This window comes from Mycteria americana, chromosome 18 (assembly GCF_035582795.1).
Source record: "Mycteria americana isolate JAX WOST 10 ecotype Jacksonville Zoo and Gardens chromosome 18, USCA_MyAme_1.0, whole genome shotgun sequence".
NCBI classification, from domain to species: domain Eukaryota; kingdom Metazoa; phylum Chordata; class Aves; order Ciconiiformes; family Ciconiidae; genus Mycteria; species Mycteria americana.
Window position 1 is genome coordinate 3,502,028 of NC_134382.1, and position 23,245 is coordinate 3,525,272.

The 23,245-nt window shown below is 50.5% G+C and overlaps 2 protein-coding genes across 3 annotated transcripts; both read right to left on the reverse strand.

The window, feature by feature from the left end:
- Nucleotides 1–196: 196 nt before the first annotated feature.
- SDHB (succinate dehydrogenase complex iron sulfur subunit B) lies at nt 197–10,381 on the reverse strand. The gene is made up of 8 exons (XM_075520348.1): nt 10,270–10,381; nt 9,221–9,348; nt 7,793–7,878; nt 5,592–5,728; nt 5,160–5,276; nt 2,794–2,895; nt 2,464–2,586; nt 197–430 (listed from the first exon to the last, which is right to left on the reverse strand). Exons 1-8 carry the CDS (start codon nt 10,342–10,344, stop codon nt 353–355), a joined length of 846 nt encoding a protein of 281 aa, XP_075376463.1. The 5' UTR covers nt 10,345–10,381; the 3' UTR covers nt 197–352.
- Nucleotides 10,382–10,870: 489 nt separating this feature from the next.
- Nucleotides 10,871–21,385, reverse strand: LOC142418457 (protein-arginine deiminase type-2-like). Of its 2 annotated transcripts, none has more exons than XM_075520314.1 (16): nt 21,294–21,385; nt 19,624–19,810; nt 19,474–19,543; nt 19,240–19,301; nt 19,040–19,157; nt 18,311–18,436; nt 17,326–17,504; nt 17,022–17,125; nt 16,733–16,844; nt 16,546–16,653; nt 14,143–14,294; nt 13,729–13,873; nt 12,741–12,834; nt 11,846–11,931; nt 11,545–11,673; nt 10,871–11,104 (listed from the first exon to the last, which is right to left on the reverse strand). In XM_075520314.1, the coding sequence occupies exons 1-16, from the start codon at nt 21,383–21,385 to the stop codon at nt 10,871–10,873; spliced, it is 1,998 nt and encodes a 665-aa protein (XP_075376429.1). The 2 variants fall into 2 exon arrangements, with proteins under 2 accessions (XP_075376429.1, XP_075376428.1); XM_075520313.1 differs by having other exon boundaries at nt 11,846–11,916; nt 12,726–12,834.
- Between the last annotated feature and the right edge of the window lie 1,860 nt (nt 21,386–23,245).

The following is a 23,245-nucleotide window of genomic DNA, read 5'->3' on the forward strand; positions in this document are numbered from 1 at the left end:
GAAGACACGGGATCAAGGTCATTACAGAAATTCTGCCTCCGGTCATCTCTGCTGTGGGGCCACTTTCAAATCCTCATCCCACAGCAGAGCCTCAGAGGTGACCCCAGCTGCTCACGCACTCAAAACCGCAAAACCAGAGAGGTTTGGGATTCTATAATCGAGGCAGAGGCAACAGTTCAATACTGTTAATAAAGTAACAACTCTTATTTGTTCTTTACAGTATTTATTGTACATGCAAACCTATGGGAAAAACACCAAAACTCCCTGTTGGAACCTTCTCTTGCTAAATCAGGTATAAATTACTTTCAGGTAAAGCATGTTTGTGTGTTACACTTCCAGTTAGGGAACAGCATTACGCAGTGGCCGCCTTCTCTTTGTAAGTTGCCATCATCTTCTTGATCTCAGCAATTGCTTTGCCAGGGTTCAAACCCTAAAAAGGAAAAGTTTCAGTTAGCTCCTCCGGAAAAGAGGATGTTAGAGCATTCCACCCCCCCTCCCCCTTGCCTCTATCTCAGTCACAGTAAACTCAGATAGGCTGCTACTCATAAAAATAGCTAGCAGAGGACACCCTTTTTTTCTAAAAGCTGCAGCCCAGCCTAATATTGTGCTTCCTTTCAAACGCTGGGAGGTTACAGGATACCGAGGGGCAGCTCCGAACAGCCTGCTCCAGGCAGGCTGGGCACTACGGTACGCACAGCCCCTCGGTTAAGGTGTGCTGCTGCAGGTTTGCCGCACTCCAGCCTCAATTTACAAGGGAAGAGCGAGCCAGCTCGGGGTAGAGACGCAGTGCTCCAGCTTGGAGCTCACCTCCTCTACCTGGAGGCTGAACCAGCAGCACTTCCCACTGCTTGAAGAAAAACGCTCATTTGACCGCGGAGGACTGGTTTTAATCAGCAACGCGAGGATCAAAGAGAAGAACGACTGGCTGAGCGATAGGAACTTTTAATAAAGCTCAAGCAGGACTGAATTCAACACTTTTACGAGCGTTACGAGATGACTTCTGGAGGCAGGAAACTGCCTTGTAAAAGCTTGACAGCGATGGTACAAGAGATGTGGTTTTCCTCCTTGTCTGAAATAAAAAATGCTGTGTATTGGCAGACACTAAGGAAGTGAGCAAGAATACTAACTCACAAGACGAAAACGCTCCTCACACGAAAGCCAGCTAAGCTTTCCAAAGAAGTTATTTCTACAATACAGACACGTCATGCCCTTAATCCTGCAGCACTGCTACCAAACCAAGCGTGCCTAATCTCAAAATGAGAGGGGGATCACAACTGCCCTGCTGTATCGTTGTGATTACAGCAGCAGCACTGCGGGACAGAGAACGAACAGGAAATTACCCGGTGCACAGCTCACCATGCAGTCTTTCAGGGCCGATCGAGACAACAGCCAGGATTAGAGCATGTGAGTGGAAATGTGTTATTAACCATAAATGCGTCTCAAACTTGAGAGACCAAGCCTCAGCGTGCCATTTCCCCGCACTACACACATTCCTACATACAGCCAGATCTTCAAGTTGAACCTTCACCTTTAGCTGAACTACGGTTGACACCAGATCATGAGCTAGCTCCCTATACAAAGGGGGAATTCTCTGTAGGCAGTGAATCACTTTAGAAAAATCCACAAAAAAAGAAAAAAAATCAGCACGCAGTGCTCCTGACCTGTCAACCCAGATCTCCAGGATCTCCTTTTCCCCACATCTGCGATCCACTCAAACACTTGCCTTCATATTATTTCACAGCTCAAGAATTACTCTACCACCAGGTGCGAGCAAAGGCTGGCTAGAAAACAGCACAGCTGGCAGGAAAGCAAAACTTGGTTATCTGCCCAACGACAGGCACAAGGTCATTGCAAGATGAGGAAGAGGCATGCTCTAATCTGGGAAAGCTTGCTCAGTTCTCGAAAGAAATACCAGAGAACAGACCATCTGGGAAATGCTCTGACACAGGACGTCAGCATAAAACAGGTCCCCCAACAGCGCTGAGAACTTGCCGCAGTTTTCTCCATTACGCAAGTCACACAACACATCAAGGATAGCTGCTACGGTTGGAGTTTAAGGTTGCTCTGTGTGAGGGTTAAGCACATTACTCGCAAGGCTCACAGCACTGATCAGATTATGCAGGACAAACTTCCCCATACCATTTCTGGCCGCGTCCCTCACGACCAGTGCCCTACAGTCATACTCCTAGATCTTGGAAACAGACAGGTTCTCAAAGTCGCAGCCTTGCTCACGAGGAAAAGATGTTCCTGCGATGTGTAATACAAACTTTGCCATGTCCTCTTGTACAGTCACTATCACGAGCAAAACTGCCGGTAACTCACCGTGTTTCAAAAGGCTGAACAAACCAAGGCAAGCTTGAGGAAAACAAAAACCTAAGCCAGTATTTTCCTATTGATTTGAAACAAAGTGCTTGGAAAGAAGCCAGTAAGCCCAGCAGGGACACACGCAGGACGTACACGTACCTTAGGGCAAGTCCTCGTGCAATTCATGATAGTGTGACAACGGTAGAGGGAAAATGGGTCTTGAAGCTGTGCCAGGCGTTCCTCTGTGTAGTCATCTCTGGAGTCAATCATCCAGCGATAGGCCTGAAAGTCAGTGGCATTTGACACACCAAGTGCTTCTTCAAGGTGTTGTCATCAGTGTGAGATTTTAAAAGCAACACCTAACTCAGGAATTTTGGTCCAGGATCTGGACTATGCGGTACTATCCCACCTGTGCTCGCAAATATTTGTACTACTTTTAGATGGGGAGTCCCTCAGCAGTCCCACGTGACAAACGGGATCTGTCCTTACCTGCATCAGTACCGCAGGACCCAAGTACTTGTCCCCATTCCACCAGTAACTGGGACAGCTGGTGCTGCAGCAGGCGCACAGGATACACTCGTAGAGTCCGTCCTGCACGGGGGTGGGAGACCACAGTCAAACCCACGATGAAGCCTTTTTTAAAGCGGGGATTTACACGAGCACGTGCTGCCCTCACCACCTTCCCCTCTAGTGACTTGCCACAACAGAGCAGCTCCAAAAACCTTAAGCTGAAGCAAGCAATTCTTACATGCATGTCCTCTGAAACAAGACGCAGGCAATCTTCCCAACTTGACCACTATAATGAACTAGTTTTTTTGTGACAAAAGGAGGAAAAAGCATTAAACTGAAGAAAAATGTGAAAATTGCTTGATGTTCCTGCATTCCTTCCTTCCAGCCTGCCCCAGGAAGCGGCTGAGGAAAGGAACAGATACATAACCGATTAACAACTCAAGGCCGTGTTAAGGAAGTGAAAAGAGAGCAAAGTCTGCCCAACAGCCTAGGGGAGAAGTAGAGCTCATAGTTTAACATGTGCTTTGAGGGGATTCCCAAGCACTTACAGAACAGGAATGGTGCGAGTCTTTAGCCATTTCACCATTTTTGTAGAGATGAAGGCCTTTTTTTTTTTTTAGGCACTGAGGAAAAGAAAGTTAGACCTACTGGGAAATGACACTTAAACTCTGAGGAGCAGAAGTCTCCCAAGTCTCCTAGCTCAATCAGCCCCTCCCAGGCTAAAAGACAGAGTCCAGTCTGGCTTAAATTATGTATTTGAAAGTTGCTTTTTGGGAGAAAGGTCTCATTAATTTTAGTTTAGAAAGACACCTGATGCCAAAAACTCCCGGGAGCTCGTAGCAAGTCTACTGCATTAGATGGGCCGCTCTAACACGCTTTTGGAAAGACTTGCCAAAGCTACTTACCTTCTTGTTCTACATTTGTCTTATTTCTAATGGTAACATTTCAAATGACTGATGATTTAAAGAAAAAGGTGGGAGTTTTTCAGCTGACTTTGTATCCACGTTTCTCCTGCACACAGGCCATCCTCAAAGCCAGAGGAACTCCAGCAATGAGATAACGAGCAAGTTTACTAATTGTGAGAAAGCTTCAGGTAGCTCTTGCAGCCACTTTTAGGTTTACCTATTTCTACTTGAATGAGAAAGTGATTTCAAGGATGCTGCTTTATGAAAACCATGTGAAGTCCCTTTAGTCCTTATACATATGGACCAGATAACATTATGAAGTGGTGCAGAACTAACCACTGCCCTTGGACAGAGATTCTTTCAGACTGTAAAGTCCTGTGGTTGTTTAGACGTCGCAGCGCCAGTTGCATGGTGCTGCTGACATCTCAGGCACAGGACCAGTCTGTTCACTGGATGTTAACTTCACAGCAAACACACGTTAATGGAAGTTTCAAAGATCACTGCAGAGAATTAGGCTGCAGCTCACGTTTTCATTGAATCCCCTTCAAACAGCCTTCCTCTTTGCTGTTCATAGTCACCTCTCTCTCACCACTTGCCAAAATCTAGGCTGCCTGCCCACTTTGCGCCTACTCAGTGACAGCACCGCAGCAACAATCACAGTGGAGCATTGACAGGCCGAGCTTTGAACCATGAAGTCAGCGATGGATCCATCAAATCAGGTCAGAGACAAAAGAGAAACTGCTGATTTAATGATACTTACTGTGGCAGCCAAGGAAATCCAGACAAGAACTTACCCACACGATAAGCTTTTTAAAAAGCTATTATGTCCCAGCTGCTGAAATGGTTCCTCAGACACCCTTCAGCTTTATGCAGAAACTTTGGACCAACACCACTACTTCCCCAGAAAATCCCCTCAAAAATAACACGGTGCTCAAGACAGACATCCGAAGACGTGCACTAACACATCATGCTTGGGTCTCCACATCCAAAAGGGTTTAGCTCTTGCCATTAGTTTCTAGGGCTGTAAAACCCAACAAGCAGCAACAAGAGAGCGTTGCTTAGCATGCTGCAGCTAGACAAGACAGCCAGTGCTGAGCCCGACAGCCTACATGCCAGCAGAAACTGCAGTGCCTTATCTCCACTGGAATATTACAAGCCTGTGGCCTTCACAATGTTTTTACAAACACATACAGTTTCGCAGTGCGGACAGTGGAAATGAGATCAGAGTCCCCATCGCAACCACGAATGCATTTCATTAGCAAACGTTACCCCTAGCAATACAGGCATGCCATGACGCTGCATTTCAGGGAGCAGATTCCACCCACGTCGGGTTTTGCACCAGACAGCTTTGTCATTAAAGGAACTAGAAGCTACTGCATGTTAATGTTTAACCCTGGTCTTATCTGGAAGGGATTTCAACGGTAGAAAAGAAGCAGTAACCAGTTTCTGACGGTCTTCTATGGACTGCAGGTACTGCTCCTTGCCTTGTTTCGACTCATCCTTCTTCTTCAGGTAAGGCTCGATGGATTTGTACTGTGCATAGAAGTTACTCAAGTCCTAGGAGTCAAAAGGTAAAAAGGTCACATCTAAGCTGAATCGATGCGTAAGAGATTGAGTATCTGCTACCACTCCAACAGAAGGCATGTTGAGGTCCAAAATGCCGCCACGTTCCTCCAAATGGGGACAGATTTACTCACTGCTGTGAAGCTCAGACCCACCCAAGCCAGAAAACACCAGCAGGAGTAACATGTGAATTGTGAGACCTGATCTTGTTGGCACCTCCCAACGTTATCCTTTCCAGCCCAATCTGAACCCCACACTGCCTGGAACGGTGTCACCCTTGGTCACAAGTTGACACAGGCAGATACTCACTGGAACAAGGTCCTTCACCACGTACATGTGGGGGAGAGGGTAGATTTTAGTGATCTTGTTGAGATCGGGGTCAATTCTTTTGATACAGGCCAGCGTGTTTCCGCCAGCAATGTTCATAGCACAAGAGCCGCAGATGCCTGAGTGGGAAAAAAAAGAACAAAGCATTAGATATTTACCCTCTTATCCTACTTGAGGAAGATCCTCTTGGCCCCAAACATGCCCCCAGGCTGTCTTCAAGAAACTCTGTACGTGACAAGGAAAACGCCAGAAGTTGCCATTGGGCCAAACACGTTGCTATTTAAATAAAGAACAAACACAGGAGTCACTTTCATTAAAGCCTAAACACATTCTCAGTGTTGAACTTTCTTCCACAGCAAAAAACAAGTGGCTTGGACACTTCATCTCTTTCGCATCATTCATTAGTTTTACATGCTACTTAGGGTGGGGAAAACATTCGGCTTTGTTCACAAGTTTGAAGCACAGGCTCGTACTGATGCGAAGCAGCTAACGCCAAGATTGTAACACGGGAACCAGGCACATCCCTTCATCAGCCCTACAGTTACAGTCAAAAGCATCCCTGAAGGTCAGGAACATAAAACAAAGTCCCCAAGACAGAAGCTTCTTTCTGAGCCTTCTGCAGCAGGGTAGAGCGGTGCCATAAACTGCATTCATTAACTGCCAAAGGTGAGAGGACAGACACTCACCAGAACAAACAGCATATAAATAGCTTAACAAATGGATTAAATGACACCACTGATGATCTCCCAGTAATAGAAGGATCAGATGTAGCCCAGGAAAGGCCAAGGTTTACAAGAAAAACCACCGCAGAACTGTCACAGATACTGCTCAGGTCAGGAGCTCGGGTATCCAATTCAGGCTGATGCCTAAAACATCGTATTAGAAAGAAGACAAATGTTGAAAGGGCAAAACTCTAATTTCAGAGGATTTGACACATATCAACTGATATGAGTCAGAGAAATGCCACTGCTCCTCATGCTGGCGAGCTAGCCCGCCCCAGCGCCTGATGCATTGGCAATCCTTCCCCTCGCTGCCAGATGAAGGCTGGCACTTGAACAAGGTTATTCCTCCCACTCAAGAAATGGTTACACGTATTTTCCAGTCAACTGGAGAGGGAACCAGGACTGCAGACACAGGCCCACGAGAATGCAACAGGAACGCGTGACTGGATTTTTTTTGCTGCTGCATGGTAGAAAAAAGGGCAAGATTGAACCAGTCCAGCTTGAAAATCTGTCTTCAGGTTCTCAAAGAAAAGTATTCAGGGCAATTAATTCCAGCAGGTTGGGAACAGTGTTGGCTATCTAAATATCAGACACTGAGAACAACCACACCATATGAAATTCCTCTGCCTGCTATGCAGATTCTTCAGGAAACGGCTGCATTAAAGCGTGCTTTTCATTTAGATCCAAGTCAAAACATCTTTAGGCATCAATTGCACCTAAATTTCTCATACTTGCAAACCCACCTAATTAAATCAAAAGTCATTCCACAAAGGCGTCCTCCCTTCCCGTATTTCCACAACTACCATTTTAAGCTCAGCCTCCCAACATTACCCATGAATTAGGATTTTTTACAGGGAAAGTCACCTGGACGGGGAAGCCTTAATGCAGTTAAACAGACATGCTGATTTGTACCTGTACGAGAACCAGCCAGTAGCTCTGCAATGTAAAACCACCAGATGGCCTTTTCCTCAATCAATCATTTAGCTTAGTCAAAGGGCCAAAAAAAAGATTCCTGAAGCTATTCCTAGAAGTCATAAGTACTCTTCCAGTTACACCCTTTCTTATTTCCACAGCGGCACTAGATAAAGCAGCCCCTACAATTCATTCCCATTCGCCACGTCTGCCCCCTCAATTTTGCTGTTGCAATCCCTCTTGCTAGATTTCCCTATGCAGTCCATCACTGGAGGGCAGCAAGATGAACAAGATTAGGACAGAAACAGGAAGGACTGGGGCTGTTCAAGCATATTGCTCATAGCTCTGTGTTGTGCGATTACGCCCTGTGAATATGCGCTTTAACTTTACTACTTGATTCATTGAGGTACTTCATATGCAGCAGCTGGCAGAGGAGAGCGGTACACTGCCATCTACCCTGAAGTCTTCTAGTAGTTACACAAACGCTGCCAGCAATGAACAGTCTTCAAGGGCAATCTTCAGTTTAGCAGGCTGGAAAATCCTTCTTACCTTCCCTACATGATCTGCGGAAGGTCAGAGTGGAGTCCATCTCATTTTTAATCTTGATCAGAGCATCGAGCACCATGGGCCCACACCTATAACAGAAAACAAAGTCGGCGAACCTGTGTAATTCACCCCCAGCCTCAGTGCTTGATCTCTGGCACTCCAACTAAGCAGCACCTAAAAGGACTTTGCTCAACTACAATTAAAAATACACTTTTTTTTTGCCAATTCCAGGCAACAAGATAGAGATATCTTGATCAGCAGCACAACCCATTCACCTCAGCACACCCCAGGGTCAGGGTGGGACAGAAGCCCTTTCTTTTGCCGATATCTTGAAGGTTTGGCTCAGCCAGAGAGGGTTCAGACAGCACAACTGAAAACTGAATGCCTTGCCACCGGTTCTCTCCTTTTGGGTCAGGTTTTAACAAGTCTGCCTGTCCTCATTAGTCACAAGAGGCAGTGCTGCACACAAAAACAAACAGTCTTGGACAACTTATGTAATTTTAGACACGGCAGACGAGGCAACACCCAAAAATTACTAACTGGTGCAAGTCACACAAAAATTTGAGTTCTCTGTCATGTGCTTCTTAAGTAGGGAGCTGTGCGGCTTTGTATCTGAAGCTTTCAGAAAGGGCTCGAGGTGAATTCCTCTGGCAAGATGACAGCAGCAACCGGAGCTCAGGGAAGTCAAGGCACATGTGCCCACGTGAAGTTTTCTGCACCAGAGGGAAGACTGCACCCCCCCAAAGAATCATGGAGAAGTAAGAGCTTTCTTGGTGATAGCTAAACCAAAGTGTGCAGGTGGTTACTAGAAGTTTAACATGACCTAAAAACCAGAAGTAACTAAGTGTTAAGAAAACTATGAGAAGAGTCAATAAAGCTTCCACCTTATCTCCCAGGCCTGGGACCATGAGCTACACGTAAAACAGTTTGCTTTTGGAACATGCCCCAGAATTTAGCACATAAATAAAGCTTATTAAAGCCACAAACACATTCAAGTCTTCAATACAACTCAGGGACCCAGGTAAAACCTCATGGAAGTCACAAAACAAAGTGACCGTTTTACTGCTGACAGCTATTGAGACACTGGCATTCACAGTACAGTTTTATTTGCCACACTTAGCACCGACAGGTGAGGGAGGGGAAAATAATCCTATGTGACCATAGTAAGATTTGCTTTATCAGAAAATAACACTGATTTCACCTGTGTTGAGGACAAGGTGCGCTGTAGCACAGCTGAGGCACCACATTCCTGGCCCCTCCAACAAGGTTTTAACAGTTCCTGGAGCTTAATGAGACTGCTGACACCTTTAGCTGTCAGCTCAAGTGCTCCTCAACCACCCTCTGTTATCACTTGTCAGATAACCTGTGTGCACACGCAGCCCCAGCACACCTGCCTGGCAGCAAAGCCTCTCCCTAATGGGGTATACTCACTTATTCAAATCCACTTCATACGTCTGCATGCGGGGCTTGTCCCCAGGCTTATCGGGATCCCATCTGTAGATAGCAAACTTCTTGATACGGGGTGCTGCCGCAGCTGCCGTCTGCGCTCCCCGACACATCTGTATTCAAACAACAGCAGGACAGCCCTTAGGTCCCTTTGGGCGGCTTTTAGCCAGGCAACAAAATGTGCTGAAGCCACGTGCTTCAGGGTGAGAGCTGCAGGACCCATCACTGCTTTGTACTGGGGCACTCGCACAGGTTTTGGAAAATCCTCCCAAGGATTTACTGCAGCAGTGTACCCTGGCGCATGCAACCACCTCTGTCCTGGGGCTCCCTCCTCCACAAGGCAGAAGAGATAATCCTAAAACTAAGGAGAAACCCCCAGGTGCTCCTGCAGTGCCTGCGGACGCTCCTTCCTCCACAGCCCTGAAGACTCCTCCTGTCCCAAAACTGCCCTCAGAAGCTCCCAGCCACTTCTCTACCCAGCTCCAGGCCAACAAACCACCTCCTCCCACTATTCCCCCAGCAGCTTCTTCCCCCTCCAGACCCCCTGCCCCTACTCACCTCTCCTCAAGTTACCCCGCATCCCTATTCCTCCTGTTCCCACATCTCTTTGCAGCCCCCTTTTTGGATCTCCTGCACCCCCCAGTCTCCTGTCAACCCCTATCTCCCCCTAAACCTGTCCCAGACACCTTCCCTCTCCTTTTTGCTCTCACACCCTCCCCAGCATCCCCCTCACACATCCCCTTACTCCCCAGCCCACCTCCCCTTCTCTTACCCACTCTGAAGCCTCCTCCCATCCTGTACTGCACCCTGGGCCCTCTCCTGCCCCCCAGCCCGCTCCCGTCTTGCCCACCCCAAATCTCACACAGCCTCTCCTGCGCACCAGTCCCCCCCATCTCAGCCCTCCTCACCCCCCAACTCCCTTTACACCCCCTCCAGCCCACCATCTCCCCCCGAAGCCCTCAGCCCCTCGCACCACGCCTCCCCCGAGGGCCCCCCGCCCAGCTGCCCGACCGGGGCGGCTCCAGGCCCCTCACCGGCCGCGGGCCGGCCCGCAGGAGCGGCGCGGGGACGCCGCGCCTCAAGGAGACTCCCACTACGGCCGCCGCCATCTTGGCGTTGCGCAGTTCCGACACCGCTCCCCCCCGGAAGCGGAAGGAGCCCCCAGCGCGACCATAGAGCGCAGCTTGCAGAGGGAGGAGGGGCGGGGCTCTGCGGGCCGCCATCTTGGGTGTGGCGGCGGCCGCAGGGGAGGCGCCATGTTGAGAGTGGAAGGCTCTGTGTCACAAGGTGGGATGGCGGGGCCATCCGCCTGGATCCCCCCCCCTTTTTGGGGAAAGGGGAGACCAGTGCGGCCCCCCATTAATTTCCAGACAAATTCTTTCTGCAGGGGAGGTGCCCAGGCCCTCCCGCCTGCCCCAACACTGGTCAAGGCAAAATGGCAGGTGCTGAGGGCTGAAATGGCGTCCCCCCCCCCACCTCACCATCTCTGAGGGCTTCCCTCCCTTTCTCTCAGGATTATCACCCCTTATTATTGAACTTCCCGCCTCTTTCCTCACAGCAAATTTATTTATTAACTGAATCGCAAGCAACACACGCCAAGAAAGCCGCCGGGGGCGGAGGGGGACGGAGGCCCCGCTATGGCGTTACATTCCACCATTTGAAGGCAAAGGGCCGCCGCTGGACGTTGGTGCCGCAGCGGACCTCCCCGAGCCTGCCGTGGTAGGAGGCCACGTCCTCGAGGAAGCGGCAGCGCAGGCCCAGCGGCTCCAGGAGGGAGCGGATCCGCCGCTCCAGGCAGCATTCGCCCCCCACCATGGGGCCGAAGGGTTTGGGGATGCCCAGGTCCTTGGCCAGGACGATCATGGTGACCTGTGGGGTGACACAAGGGGAACCCGGTAGCGTCAGGACAGGCCTCTCCGATCGATAAAGCCGAAGGAAAGCCGCCGGTCACCCTCCTCCATCAGCCTCACCCCAAAATGAAGCACTGACACCGCTTTTTGGAGCTGCCCTCCCCCAGGCCTCCGCATCCATCATCATTTTCCCCCTTTTATCATTAAAATGTGCCTCATGCCTTGCAATTTCACCGCTTTGAAAAGTGTTCACCTCAAAACTACGTCGTTTAACCCAACCGCAAGCAACATGAAGCCACAAAGTTGTGATAGACCCGGGCTTATCTGAGCCTGGCTGGAGATACTTTCTTTTTCTGGGCAGCCGTAAATACTGTGCTTTTTTGGGACAACTCTGGGGACTCATCCGGGCTGAATAAGCTGGTTTTTGGGGAGGACCCAAGGAGCGGGGACCCCCCTCACCATGTTGGGGAAGTATGGCACAGCTTTGCCCTGCTTGTCAAGCTTGAAGAGGGCCGGCAGGTCGACAATGTCCTCCTCCATCAACCCCAGCTCCTTCTTGAGGACATCCCTGTTCCAGTCGATGCAGCACTGGAGGGGATGGAGAAGAGCAGGTTGAGGGGGGACACAGGTGGGCATGGTCCCCAAAACCATCTCACGCAGGAGGAGAGCCAAAATGCAACACCTCCCCTTAAGGGTTTGCACCACCCTGGGGTGGTTATTGCAAGAAATATGGATTATTACCAGAAATATTGGTTATTACCTGCACGTACTGGTTCTGCTGCACCAGGATGTCGTTGGAAAGGACCTTGTTAATGGTGACCCGTTTCGTGTCTGTCCCCAAGTACCCTGCAAATGCAAACCCTTGTCAAAATGAAGCCGCACTGGTAGGAGCCCGGCTTAAAACAGGGCACAGAGATGGAAAAAAAAAACCAAATCCCAATTCCCTGAGGTTAACATTGCTGGGAGTCCCAATTCTTAGTTTATTGGGAAACTGGGTGGGAGGAAAACCTCTGCCCGTTGGAAAGAGCATTGGAAAGGTCCTATCATCCACCCTCCTGCCCACAGGAGTTGATAGCTCCTAAATTTTTCCACTCAGCTCCATAAAACCAGAGCTACCACCTCCACCCCTTGTTTTGGGACAGCGGGGTCCTGGGCAGGCGGCAGTGACCCAGAGGGACCCGTGGAGGTATGGAGATCTTCCCCCAACCCCATTGCGGATGGATGATGTTCAAAACCACAATTAAAGGGTGCCCAAACATCATTGCTTCAGGGAGGGAAGGGCAAGCGAGAAAAAACAGTGCTAATTTGGGGTGACACAAGAGCCCCCCCCAGTCGTCCCAACTCCGTGCTGGAGCCCTGCTGGCATTCACAGGGATGCTCCATCCCACCAAGCAAGCATCCTCTCCGTGCAGAGGGCTTTATCCCTCCCGTCCCACTCGCTTTCCCAAAATAGGGCTTGAGGAGGCTGGGTATGGTGGGCAGGCATCCCGCTTGCCAGCCGTGAAGGGCAACCGGGTGGGAAAAGGTCCCCACGTCCCCCCGATACCCGCACGTCGGTCAGGCGCTGCCGCCCTCGGGCCGGCTGCTCTGTGGGACGGCTCCGGCTGTCTCAGCCGACATCAAAGCTCGGCTGAAGCTGCCCGCTGTCCCCTTGCCTTTGAACATGGTGGCTTCGCCCTGGCCCTCCTTCTGCTTCTCCCGAAAGAGCTTGTAGCACGCCGCGGGGCTGGCCATCAGCATCCGAAATCGCTGGGGCAAGACACGAGGGAGAGCGGTCACAGAAAGTGGCTTATCTGAAGCCTTGGAGGACCTCAGGGGCTTATTTTTGCAAGGAACCTGAGCTTAAACGCTTAAAATTAGACGTCTTTGCTGTTATTTAGTACCTTCTTTAATGCAGTGCTGCTATCTGGGCTGCTATTTTTTGTTTCTGGGCTGGTGTTGCGATGTAGGGGGGGAGAATGGAGCAAGTGAATAATCATGCTCTGACTTTCCCAGGAAAGGCCAAAAATCAGCATTCAGCTAATGCTATGGAAAACTGGGAACTGTGAATTTCTCGGGTCTGAGCCCTATGTGTGCCCTGGCTTGGAGGAATGGTCTCCTCGGTGGAGTGTAGGAGGCTGCTTGCTGCAGTCTTATGGCATCTCTTAGGAGGGCTTAGCACAGCCCCGGGGGGGGGGGGGGGGGGGGGGGGCAAAAGCACTGCGTGGAGGGTTTGTGGTGTGTGTGTGCATAAGTGCTCCTTTTCTCAACCATCCAGGTCAAGACATGGTTTCCTGGGGTGAAGAGTCTTGTGTCAGAAGCAGTAAAAACCAGGATAGAAGAAAGAGCTAGCTTCTGAAAACATCTGGGAGATGCTGAGCAGCTGTGAGCCCTGGCCAGCCTATGTCAATATTGAGGTTTAAATTTCGTGGGCTACCTTTGCAGGCATCTTTTTTTCTTCTATCTGTATTGATTATTAGCTAAGGAAGTCCCTTTTTGTGTTCAGAGCCCTCATTGTGGGGACGAGGTGAGAACCCAAGCAGGTGAGGTCCCTTGGCTGGGACCGTCAAGGAAAGGAGCTTTGGGGTTTTCCCTACAGCTGCCCTAATGGGATTAGCTCTTCTCAGAAGAGAAACCTTGGAGCAGCATGGGGTTTTGGGGTACCTTTGCGTCAGAGGTGGGCACAAAAGTGATGAACTCATTGACGTGGCCCACGGACAGCCAGTCGGAGTAGAGCTCCACGGGAGCCTGCACTCGCTGGGCGTAGAGGAAATCCCGCACCATTCTGGTCATCCTCCTCCCTGCAGATCTGGGAGCAGAGTACCCCGAGAGAGGGAATAAAGGCAATAAGTATTTATGCAGCAATATGTACATATACATAAATTGCTATCAAGGTGGAGGAAAGAAAGGAGGGTGCAAATGTGAAGGCAGAGATTGGGTGTACCCACTCTGTAGAGTACCAGATTTGCAGCTGGCCAGGGAATGGCTAGTAAGGCCCTTAATGTGATTTTTTAAAGTGATATTTAGGGGTAATTGTGGTTCCTGTGCTCCCAAACACGTGGGTTTCCCATTTCTTACATGGGGAAGCTGCTGCCGATGAGGATCCTCCCCAGAGGATATTCCTTCCCTGCCACGGTCACAGGCGGGCTGACCTCCAGGTTGCCGAAGGAGTCAAGACTGGTGATGGCTTCGAAGAGGGGCTCTCTGCTCACATAGCCAAAGTCGGGGCCCTGGGGAAAGAGAAATCACTGTGGGCTTTGCCCCGGGTCCCGCCTGCCTCTGTGCCTTTGCTTTTGTCCCTCCTGCTGGGCTCAGACCTGCTCCAGTGGGTAAAAATATCAAGAGTGAAGCCTGTCCATGGATGGGGAGAGGCTAAAGGAAAGGCAGGAGGATAAAGGTCTCTCGGTCATCTGGGCTCCATAAGAAATGGCAAGTGCCGGGGCATTGAGCTGGGGAGAGATCTCCTCTGCTATCCTGCAGCCAATGTTTAAGTGTCCACATTAAGCTAATTAAGTGCTGGGATAGCCCCGAAGCCGAGTTTCTGGATGGCTCTTGTTGAGTGAGATGAACTTCAGCCCCTGAGGGTAAACCCGAAGGGCTGTACTTCACTTAAATCCTATTTAAGCCCTGATTTTCAGGACTTAATATATCTGGGATTTAAGGCGTTGTGCATGCAGGAGTAGTTAACCCTTGGTTATGATATGCCAGGGTCAAATGCCCAAGGGAGAGATTGCAATGTTAAAAACAGGGCAAAAATGGCAGTGGTGGGACAAAAATCCTGCCTTGAACCTGTCCTCGCTCTCTGGTTCAAGTCAACATGGGCTTGGAGCTCATGACAGCCCCTGGGACAAGATCAGGTATCTGTTGCGTTTGCATTAAATCCCCATCACTTATTAGTGTTGGGTTTCCTTAGGGGTAAACCTGTATGTTTATACAGGTCAGTAAAAATGAGCAGGGAGACCTGAGGGTGCACGGTTATGATCTAGAAGTTGCTTTTTTTAATTGAGGGTGTTTGGAGAAGCAGGGAGCTGCTGCTGCCTTTCCCCAAGGCTCCCCATGCATTTTTGAGGTGCATATCTGGAGATCTACAGATCCTTTCCCTGGGTGCTGCAGGAGGGATTGAGCATGAAACACCTGCTCTCAGCTCATTTCAGTTTAATAAACCACGGAGCCGGTACGGTTTCAACTGTCAAGGCACTGGCTCATCCCAGGTTTGCGGGTCACATCCAAGTCCTATCAGTTCCAGAGTGATTTTGAGGGGCTAATTCCCTCTCATCTCCTTTTTCCCTGGCGTGGGGTTCCAAGGGCTTAGGGCTTGGCTGGGGGTCAGAGGAGGACCTGTGCGTGTTGCGTTTGGCTAAGTTTTCCTAGCTGGAAAATGAGATTGGAAAGATAGGAGTGAGGATTAGGGGAGCTTCAAAGTAGAAATTGGAGTATAATGTGTTAGCAGCTCTAAAGGCTGAAGTTGCGTCTCTAAATATGAAGCAAAGCAATTCCTAAAGAGGGCAGATAGGAGCGGTTGCCCGGCGTATTTGTGAAGGAGCAGATCAGTGTTCTATTCCCATCCTGCCTGACGAATCTGGGACTGCATGTACTCATTCCAGGCATGAGAAATGATGTGTTTCAATGCTTTTGAAAGCTCTTAACCTTCCCTAAAGTGACGTGCAGCAAAAAAGTGAACTGTCCTCTTCTCCCGTTACTGTGGGAGAGAAGACCAGGGCTGAGGCTGCTGCCAGGGCCTGGCTGGGTGTATGGGCAGAGATTTGGTGGCCACTTGGGGATGTCCTGCCCTTTCTGCATGGTGATATCTCAAAGGGATCATTCAGTCCATCTTTTTTCCCATGCTTGTCTTTGCTGGGCTCTCCCAAAACACCCTGGCCAGGGTCACTGCTCTCCCAGGCAGCTTTCTTTGCACACCCTGCACACGGCTGGCCCTTTGCCTTGGCAGGGAAGCCTCACAGGGATGGTTTTGGCAGCTGGCTGCATCTTGCTCTCTTCTGAGCAAGTAAATTGCCCCCTCTCACTTTCCTTTCCTCTCCTGCTCTGGAACTGCTGTGCATTCACAGGCACAGAGGAGGAAATGAAAAAACAACCCATTGCTCAGATGTTCAGGGTGAAGAAATTCACTCCTGTCCCAGAGCTTGGCAGGAGTCCTTTGTTCCCAGAGGCATGAGGTCCTCCTTGCCCCTCTCATCCAGCACCGTCTGGATAAAGGTTTTCCAGATGGCTGGGATGTGGTTTAAGCTCTGATCCTTGGTTTGAGGGGGGTGAGGCTGTTGGTGTCCTCCCAGCTGGGAGTGGATGGGTTAATATCTCCATGCAGTTGCATGCAGAGGTGTTAGAATCTCATTTTTCCGGCAATTCATTGTAGGGCTTCCAAGGAGCCAAGTGCAAGTAGGGTTTTAGGAGTGGTGAAATAGGCTAAGCATAAAAGCCTGCAAGCTGCTCCTCAGGCAATGCAAGTGACTGTCCTGCTCTTACCAGCAGCTCCTTGATGGGGAATTGCTCCAGCCCTCCATCTCGAGGGGAGTCCAGCACCACTGGGAAGCTTTTGTGGGGAGCATGGGTGTAGCCAAACTCAATCTCGTCCTAAAGAAGTGAGGAAAACCCACATGGGGCACATCAGCAGGGAAGGAAAGCTTCGCCCCCCTCTCCAGTGCCCACCTACCTGCATCCAGCGGTCCCCTCGGTTGGTGTAGCCGAAGCAGACCTTCAGCTCACAGCCTGCCTTGTTCACCAGGTTTTTTATCTCCTTGATGAAGAGGTAGTTGTCCTTCATGCTGGGAAAGCAGATGGCAGGAGGGAAGGGGCTGAAGGGCTGCTGGAGGACGGATATCCCCCTCAGGCAGCTGCCTTTCCCTCTGCCCATCACCTCCCCAGCCTGTCTTGGTGACCTCCGAGGAGACTGTGGGGCTGATGTTGATTTGGCTGGGAAGGCATCATGCCTTGGCCTTTACCTGCAGACGAAGACGTTCACTGGTGCCAAAGTGTTGGGGGTCATGATCCACGGTGCTACCCTGAACACGACTGTGTCGGTGAAGATTGGTGTATGGGGGATACCCTGGGGGAGGCAAGCAGAAACTGGGGACTTTCTACACACTGTTCACCACTATTTCCCCAAATACCCTACCCTTGAGGTCACTTTGGGAGTAAATTAATGGGGACTGCTCTCCATTCAATCCCCATCCCCTTCTCCATGCCCCTCAGGCTGTTGCACCCCTTGTACCTCCCACCTGCACCCCTTTCCTGTGGCCTCCAGACCTCAGCCAGGGTCTCCAGGAGGCTGACATGGATGGAGACCAGCCCAGAGAAGGTGTCATCAGGAAAGCGGAGCCCCTCAATGAAGAAGTCGAGCTCAGCAGCCCCACCGGTGTACTGCACAGTGTGGTACAGCTTCCTCCGGCCCAGCACGTGGACGTAGCGCTGTCCGAAGAAGGGGTCTGCAAGAAGAGAAAGGGGAAGGTGAGCAATTTCCAAAGTTTCTGTGGTGGTTTATAACCTATTTTGCTTGCGTGCAAGGAGGTACCACAACCCCTCTGTGCTGGAGCTTCTCTGCTTCTGTGGGTAGATATGACTTCATCTGACAGGGGTACCTTAAAACAGGAGCTGAGGGGCTTGCAGTTTTGCAGTCGTGCACAAGAAGGGTGGGGAAAAATGTCTTGGCCTTTCCTTGGATGGAGCAGTCATTGAGAAGATGTTTTCATGGGGTTTCTGCCCTTGCAGCCCCCTCTGACCTGCTGTGGGATGACAATGCCACCAACCCTCCTGCTGACAGACTGCCTCTGCATGGAGGGACAAGACCAAGCTACTTAATGGCACGTTTCTGGGCTGGCTGAGGGCTTTTGGTCCTGGGGAATAAATCACTGTGCCCACAACAAGGAACAAGGAGGGGAAAATGTGTTGTAGAGCATGTTGCCATCATGTATAAAGCATCTGGGTGTCAGGACATGTGACTTGCTTTTTTTTTTTTGCTACTCCTTTGCTGGATGACCTTGGATAAATGGCTTTATGGTCCTGTGCCTCTGCTTGTTAGTCTCCAAAGTTTTCCAATTGATTGAGAAGAGAGAATATTCAATGCTGGAAAAATTTGGAGAAGGGATGCTGAGGGCATGATTTGCTTCAGGAGCTCCATTCGAAGAGCATGGAAAGGACAAGGTCAGAGATGGAAAGAAAAGAGCTTGCAGAGGTCTCACAAGCACCACAAATGAGGAGGAAGGGGCAGAGGAGAAGGTGAGGAAGGACTTACTCTGCATATAAAAGACCCCAATTTTGTCGGCATCCGAGACAGGAATATAGAGAACGATTTCATACCCCCGGGGCAGGTGCTGTGGCCCTTCGGTCCTCAAGACCATCCGAGACATGTCCAGCAAATCTGGGGTGTAAACAAAACCAAAATATTGGGTGATGGGTGATTGCACTGTGCAGCTCTGACCGGCTTGCATGCTCCCTCCTGGGATTTGCATCTCCCATGCCAAGAAATCTGCTCTTCCCTTGCTATCAGCCTTTGCAAGCTGGAAAAAACAACGTGCAGTCCTGCTAGCAAAGCTTGTGGCTTGTGCCTTGAAACAAATGCCTTTTTTTTTCCTGCACAGCTGGTCCTTGGCCTCAAAAAGCTGATGGGCATTGGCTCCGCGTGGTTTTAGTTTTCCAGGAACAGGCGGGTGTATTCCTGGCTGCCGGCCGCATGCCTTGCCCTGAGCTCCTCTCACCCGTGTGAAGAATCCCTGGGCCAAGCTCTACTGTCAGTGGCACCTCTGCTATTTTTCTGGCCGTGCTTCATGCCCCTGCTTGACCGCAATTAGTTTGCATGGTATTAAAAAAGAAAATTCCCATGTGGGAAGCTTACTCAGCAGCTTGGTGGAGAGCAGCTCATGGGCAGCCAGTTCCCAAGCAAAATTTCACCTCCAAAAAGGTTAAAGAGAGGGAATAACGGAGCATTTTTCACTTTATATGATTTTTTTTGAAGCTGTGTTACCTTCTTTGCTGAATACCCTTTCGTCATTGCAGTCCAATGCTGGAGTGAAGGGGCTCTCCTTGTCGCAGCTGACGAGCAGGATGGCCCCATGTCCCTCAGGACCCCAGGTCCAGCTTGCCTAAAACACCCCGCTGGGGCTTAGCAAGCTCAGGCTCTTGCAAGCCCGTGGACTTTCTGTGCAGTGGAAGAGGCTGAATTACCTTGTTGGGGTTGTTCTTCTCCACCACGCCATCCCGATCTGCATCGACGTCCAGAGAGATCCCTGGATGGACAGACCCCACCATCAGCCAGGGTATGGCAGGGTTGGGTGGGTGCAAAAGCCCCCCAGACCCAGCAAACCTGGGTCCATCTCTGCTCCCACATCAAAACACCCCACTCCAAGGGACCGAAGGGTTGAAGAGAGATTGCTGCGTTGCAGAAGCCCTCGTACTCACCGATGCCGGTGAGGAAGACCCCGGCTTGGTTGATGGGCTGCCCTCCCTCTGTGTAGAAGCTGACTGTTACCTGCAAACCCCCAGATCCCTGGTTGGGGAAGAACGCTCTCCCCCCATGGAGGTCCCACACCCCAGGACCCCACTTCTTACCTTGTTATCGTTGACCTCGACGCTGGCCCGGCTCATGCTGAACCTCAGGACCGTCCCCTCGTCCAGCGGCCACCGCGTCCCGCTGGTGGAGGCTGATGCGACCTCTGCTTGGCCCCGGCACGCCACCTCCACACTCACCCCCTCCGTGTGCTTCACGCCAAAGGAGACTGCCCCGGCCGGGGCCGCCCTGCCAAAAATATGCTGTATTTTTAGAGGTTTGCACTGAAAACACCCGGTTCTCACTGTAATTAATTTCACTGCCCAAAGCACAGCCAAGACTGGGCACGCTGGCGTCTCCATGCTCACCTTTCTGCCTTTTCCTCCCTGCCTGGGAGCACTTGAAGTGTCTTTTTTTAAATTTTTTTTTTTTTTTTAGGGCAGAACATGCTATTTTAGCAAAATTAGTCTATTTTGTAGCTATTGGTGCAGATTACGATCTACAATAATCACAGCCAAAGCACTCAGCACCACTGGAACCCAACTCAGGCTTGCACTTCAATGGAGAAATCCCTGTTTATTTTCCAGCTGAGGCAAACCCAGTATTTAACAGCTCATCCTAATGGTGTGGCAACCCAGCTGAGAGACTTTACCATGGGAAACTCTAATTTTCACGGTGATTTTCTCCAACCCTGAAGCAGCTGGTGTTGCACTGCTCCCAGTATTATGTACCCTTGCTTTTCTCCAGCTGCTCCCTGTATCCCCTTCCCTTCTCCTGGCTCCTTGTCCCTAATTTCCCCATCTTTCCAGGGTTATTATTTTTGGGATGCTTACAGCTCCCAAGGTGCAGGCTCCCTTTGAGCACGCGTGCTCCCGACACCCAAGAGCTTGCGCTATATCGCTGTTACAGCATCATTTATTGGGTTTCTGGAAGCTGGTAGCCCGGCCAAACCCACATGGGGTGGGGGAGAGGAAATCTGAACACTTGTTTGCTGCTGCCTGGGTGTTTCTTAAATTGTTAAATTACATTTAATTATGCATGGAAAAACTGGTTTGGTTTCCTTGTTTCTGGGTTTTGGGAATCCCACCGGGAGGATATTTGACCCGGAGAGATGCCAGATGAGTTGTAACTGCGCTGCTTGGCTTGAATATTGAGGGTGAGATTTGCAAAAGCAGCAAAGACCAGAATTAACCATGAAATGAGCTTTTAAACTTTTTCCTTTGGGGGAATAATTATCGTGCGGTGCAGCGTAAGGCTGGTTTTAGGAGTGCAGGGCTGGTGTTGTGGGGACTTGCATGCTTTCCCAGGACACTTCTTGGTCACTAGATTTTGTTTTCTTTCCCTCTCCCAGTTGCATCCCCTCCCTTACAGTCCACCCCCGTGGCTCCTGCTCGCCCCTCCGCTCTCCAGCAGCTTTCTGAGATGACACTGGATCTATTGACCGCAAAGGGATCGAATCCATCGCCGTTGCAGACCCGGGGTAAATAACCATATCGTGCTAACGTGGATGCTCGAAGCTTTCCTGGGACTTGTGCAGATTTACAAAGCCCAGGGAGGATTTTGCCCACAAATTGCATTAAATCACAGCGTGGGGGCTGTAGGTCTTGGGGGAGCAGAAGGAAAAACGAGGAGGGGGGATTTGCAAAAGGAGAAACAGGGGGGTAAAGGCGAGGAGAAAGGTGGAAGTGCAGAAATGGAGGGAGGAAGGGGAGCGTTGGGGTGCCGCACTCACCCGTAGACGTCGGCAGAGATGCGGGTTCCCAGCACACACAGGGCCTCGATGCGGTTCCCATGCTGCAGCCGGAGCGTGCGGTCCCCCGGCATCTCCCCACGCAGCAGCCCCGATGCCCCGACGATGGGCACGCGCGCCCTTCCTCGCCGCTCCAGGTGGCACTGAGCCCCCCAGCAGCACCCAGCTGCTTCTCCTTCCTCCCCGGCACGCCTCCCTCCTCCTCGACTGGGCCTAGAGCAAATCAATCAGCTGCTGGAGCTTGCAAAGTTTGGGATGACAAATTTGCAGCCCCCACCCCAGTCCGAAGGGAGGGGGCGGTTGGATTGGACCCTCTAAACCTCCATGAAAATGATCTCCGAGGGAAGGGATGGAGAGGGAGGGTGGCTGGCCCGAAGCCCAGCCGGCTCCCAGCCCTATGCAAGGAGCTCCCCCAGCTGTCCCCAACTCCCCGTCCCTCCAGCAGCTCCCTGACCCCAAACGGGGACGAGCAGCCCAACGGGGAGGTGATTTTGCAGCGCTTTGGGTTTCGGCTGGCATTTGCATCTGTGGGGTATCCTCTCTTTTTTGCTCTCTAGGGAAAAGCTCTGGCTGCTCTTGGGAGGAAGAAATACAATTTGCCAGCCCTTAGGCTAGAGCAGGACACTCCTTTCCCCCCCCCCCCCCCTGCTTATTTTCAGAGGGAAGCTGGGGAGCGAGTTGCCATGAGGGGAAATCAGAGGTGGTTTTGCACGGTGAACCTGCCACTTGCCACACCGCGCTGCAGCGGAGCACGTCAGTAGCAATTGCTGCCCACGCAGGCATTTGCATTATTTATTAACATCAAGCTACATATTCATTTTAAAAACCAAACTTCTGCCCCAGATTTTGGAAGCCACAAGCAATTAGTGAGGAGCAGAAACGTTCAGGTTGATGTTCCCTATTTATATCCCTTTCGGGCTTTTCTTTTTTAGTGCGCTCTTCCCTCTGTGGCTGGGGCATAGGAAATAAGCTCAAATCCAGTTTCCCATCTGAAGTAGACCCTGTTTTGTTTTGTTTTTTGCCATGACCTGAGCAAATGTGAGCAAGGACTTTGTGTTGCTGAGCAAACACTTGGGAACACAAAAAAAAAAACCAAAAAAAGAGGCAGTTTTGCTGCTTTTGTGCACATGCAAGAATGAGATTTGTGGCAATGGGGAGATTTTATTAAAGGCTGTATATGTTCTCCCTGAGGAATATAAGAAAATATAAACCGCTTTGCTCCCAGACCGTGCCTTTCGTAGAGCATCGTGGTCAGGGTGGCACCGCTGCTGTGTAAAACATGCTGGGGGCTTGGTTAAATGACCCCCGGTTTAGACACCCCAAGCCAGGAGCTGACCTGCTGACAACTGGAGAATGTTCCTTCTTCTGAGAAGCATCGCGGTTCTGTTTAACTCCTGTCTAAACCACCAGTAGTAAGAAACACTGGTGAAAGAGGAACCAGAAAGTGAAGTAATTTAAAAAGAAGGAAAAAAAAAAAAAAGAAAAGAAACCAAAACTACATCGTGAACCCCAAACCAAAACTACATTGCGTTTGCACAAGCAGGCTCTGTTCTCCGGCACTGTACGTGACTTCTTTTCCCTCTTTTTACCCCAAAGCAGAGCCAGCAGCTGGCATTGCATGGGCCACGTGGCCTCACCTCCCTGCGCTCTCCTGAGACCCGTGGGCTGGGGAAATAGAGGTGTAAACCCATCAGCTTGGAAGAAAATGAGCAAAAAGCAGCTTCTCTTTTACCATTGTCACTTCTCAATTCCTGCACCTGAGGATTTAGTATTTTAGTTATCAGTAGGGAAAACACGTGCTATTTAAATCCTCCTTTTCTTCAAAAAAAACCCCCAACCCCAAATCCCTCCCATCTTACAGAAAGACCCCAAGGTGACCACATCACTTGTGTTTTTTAAAATCAGCTGGAGTGTTTCTGGCTGGTCACAGGTTT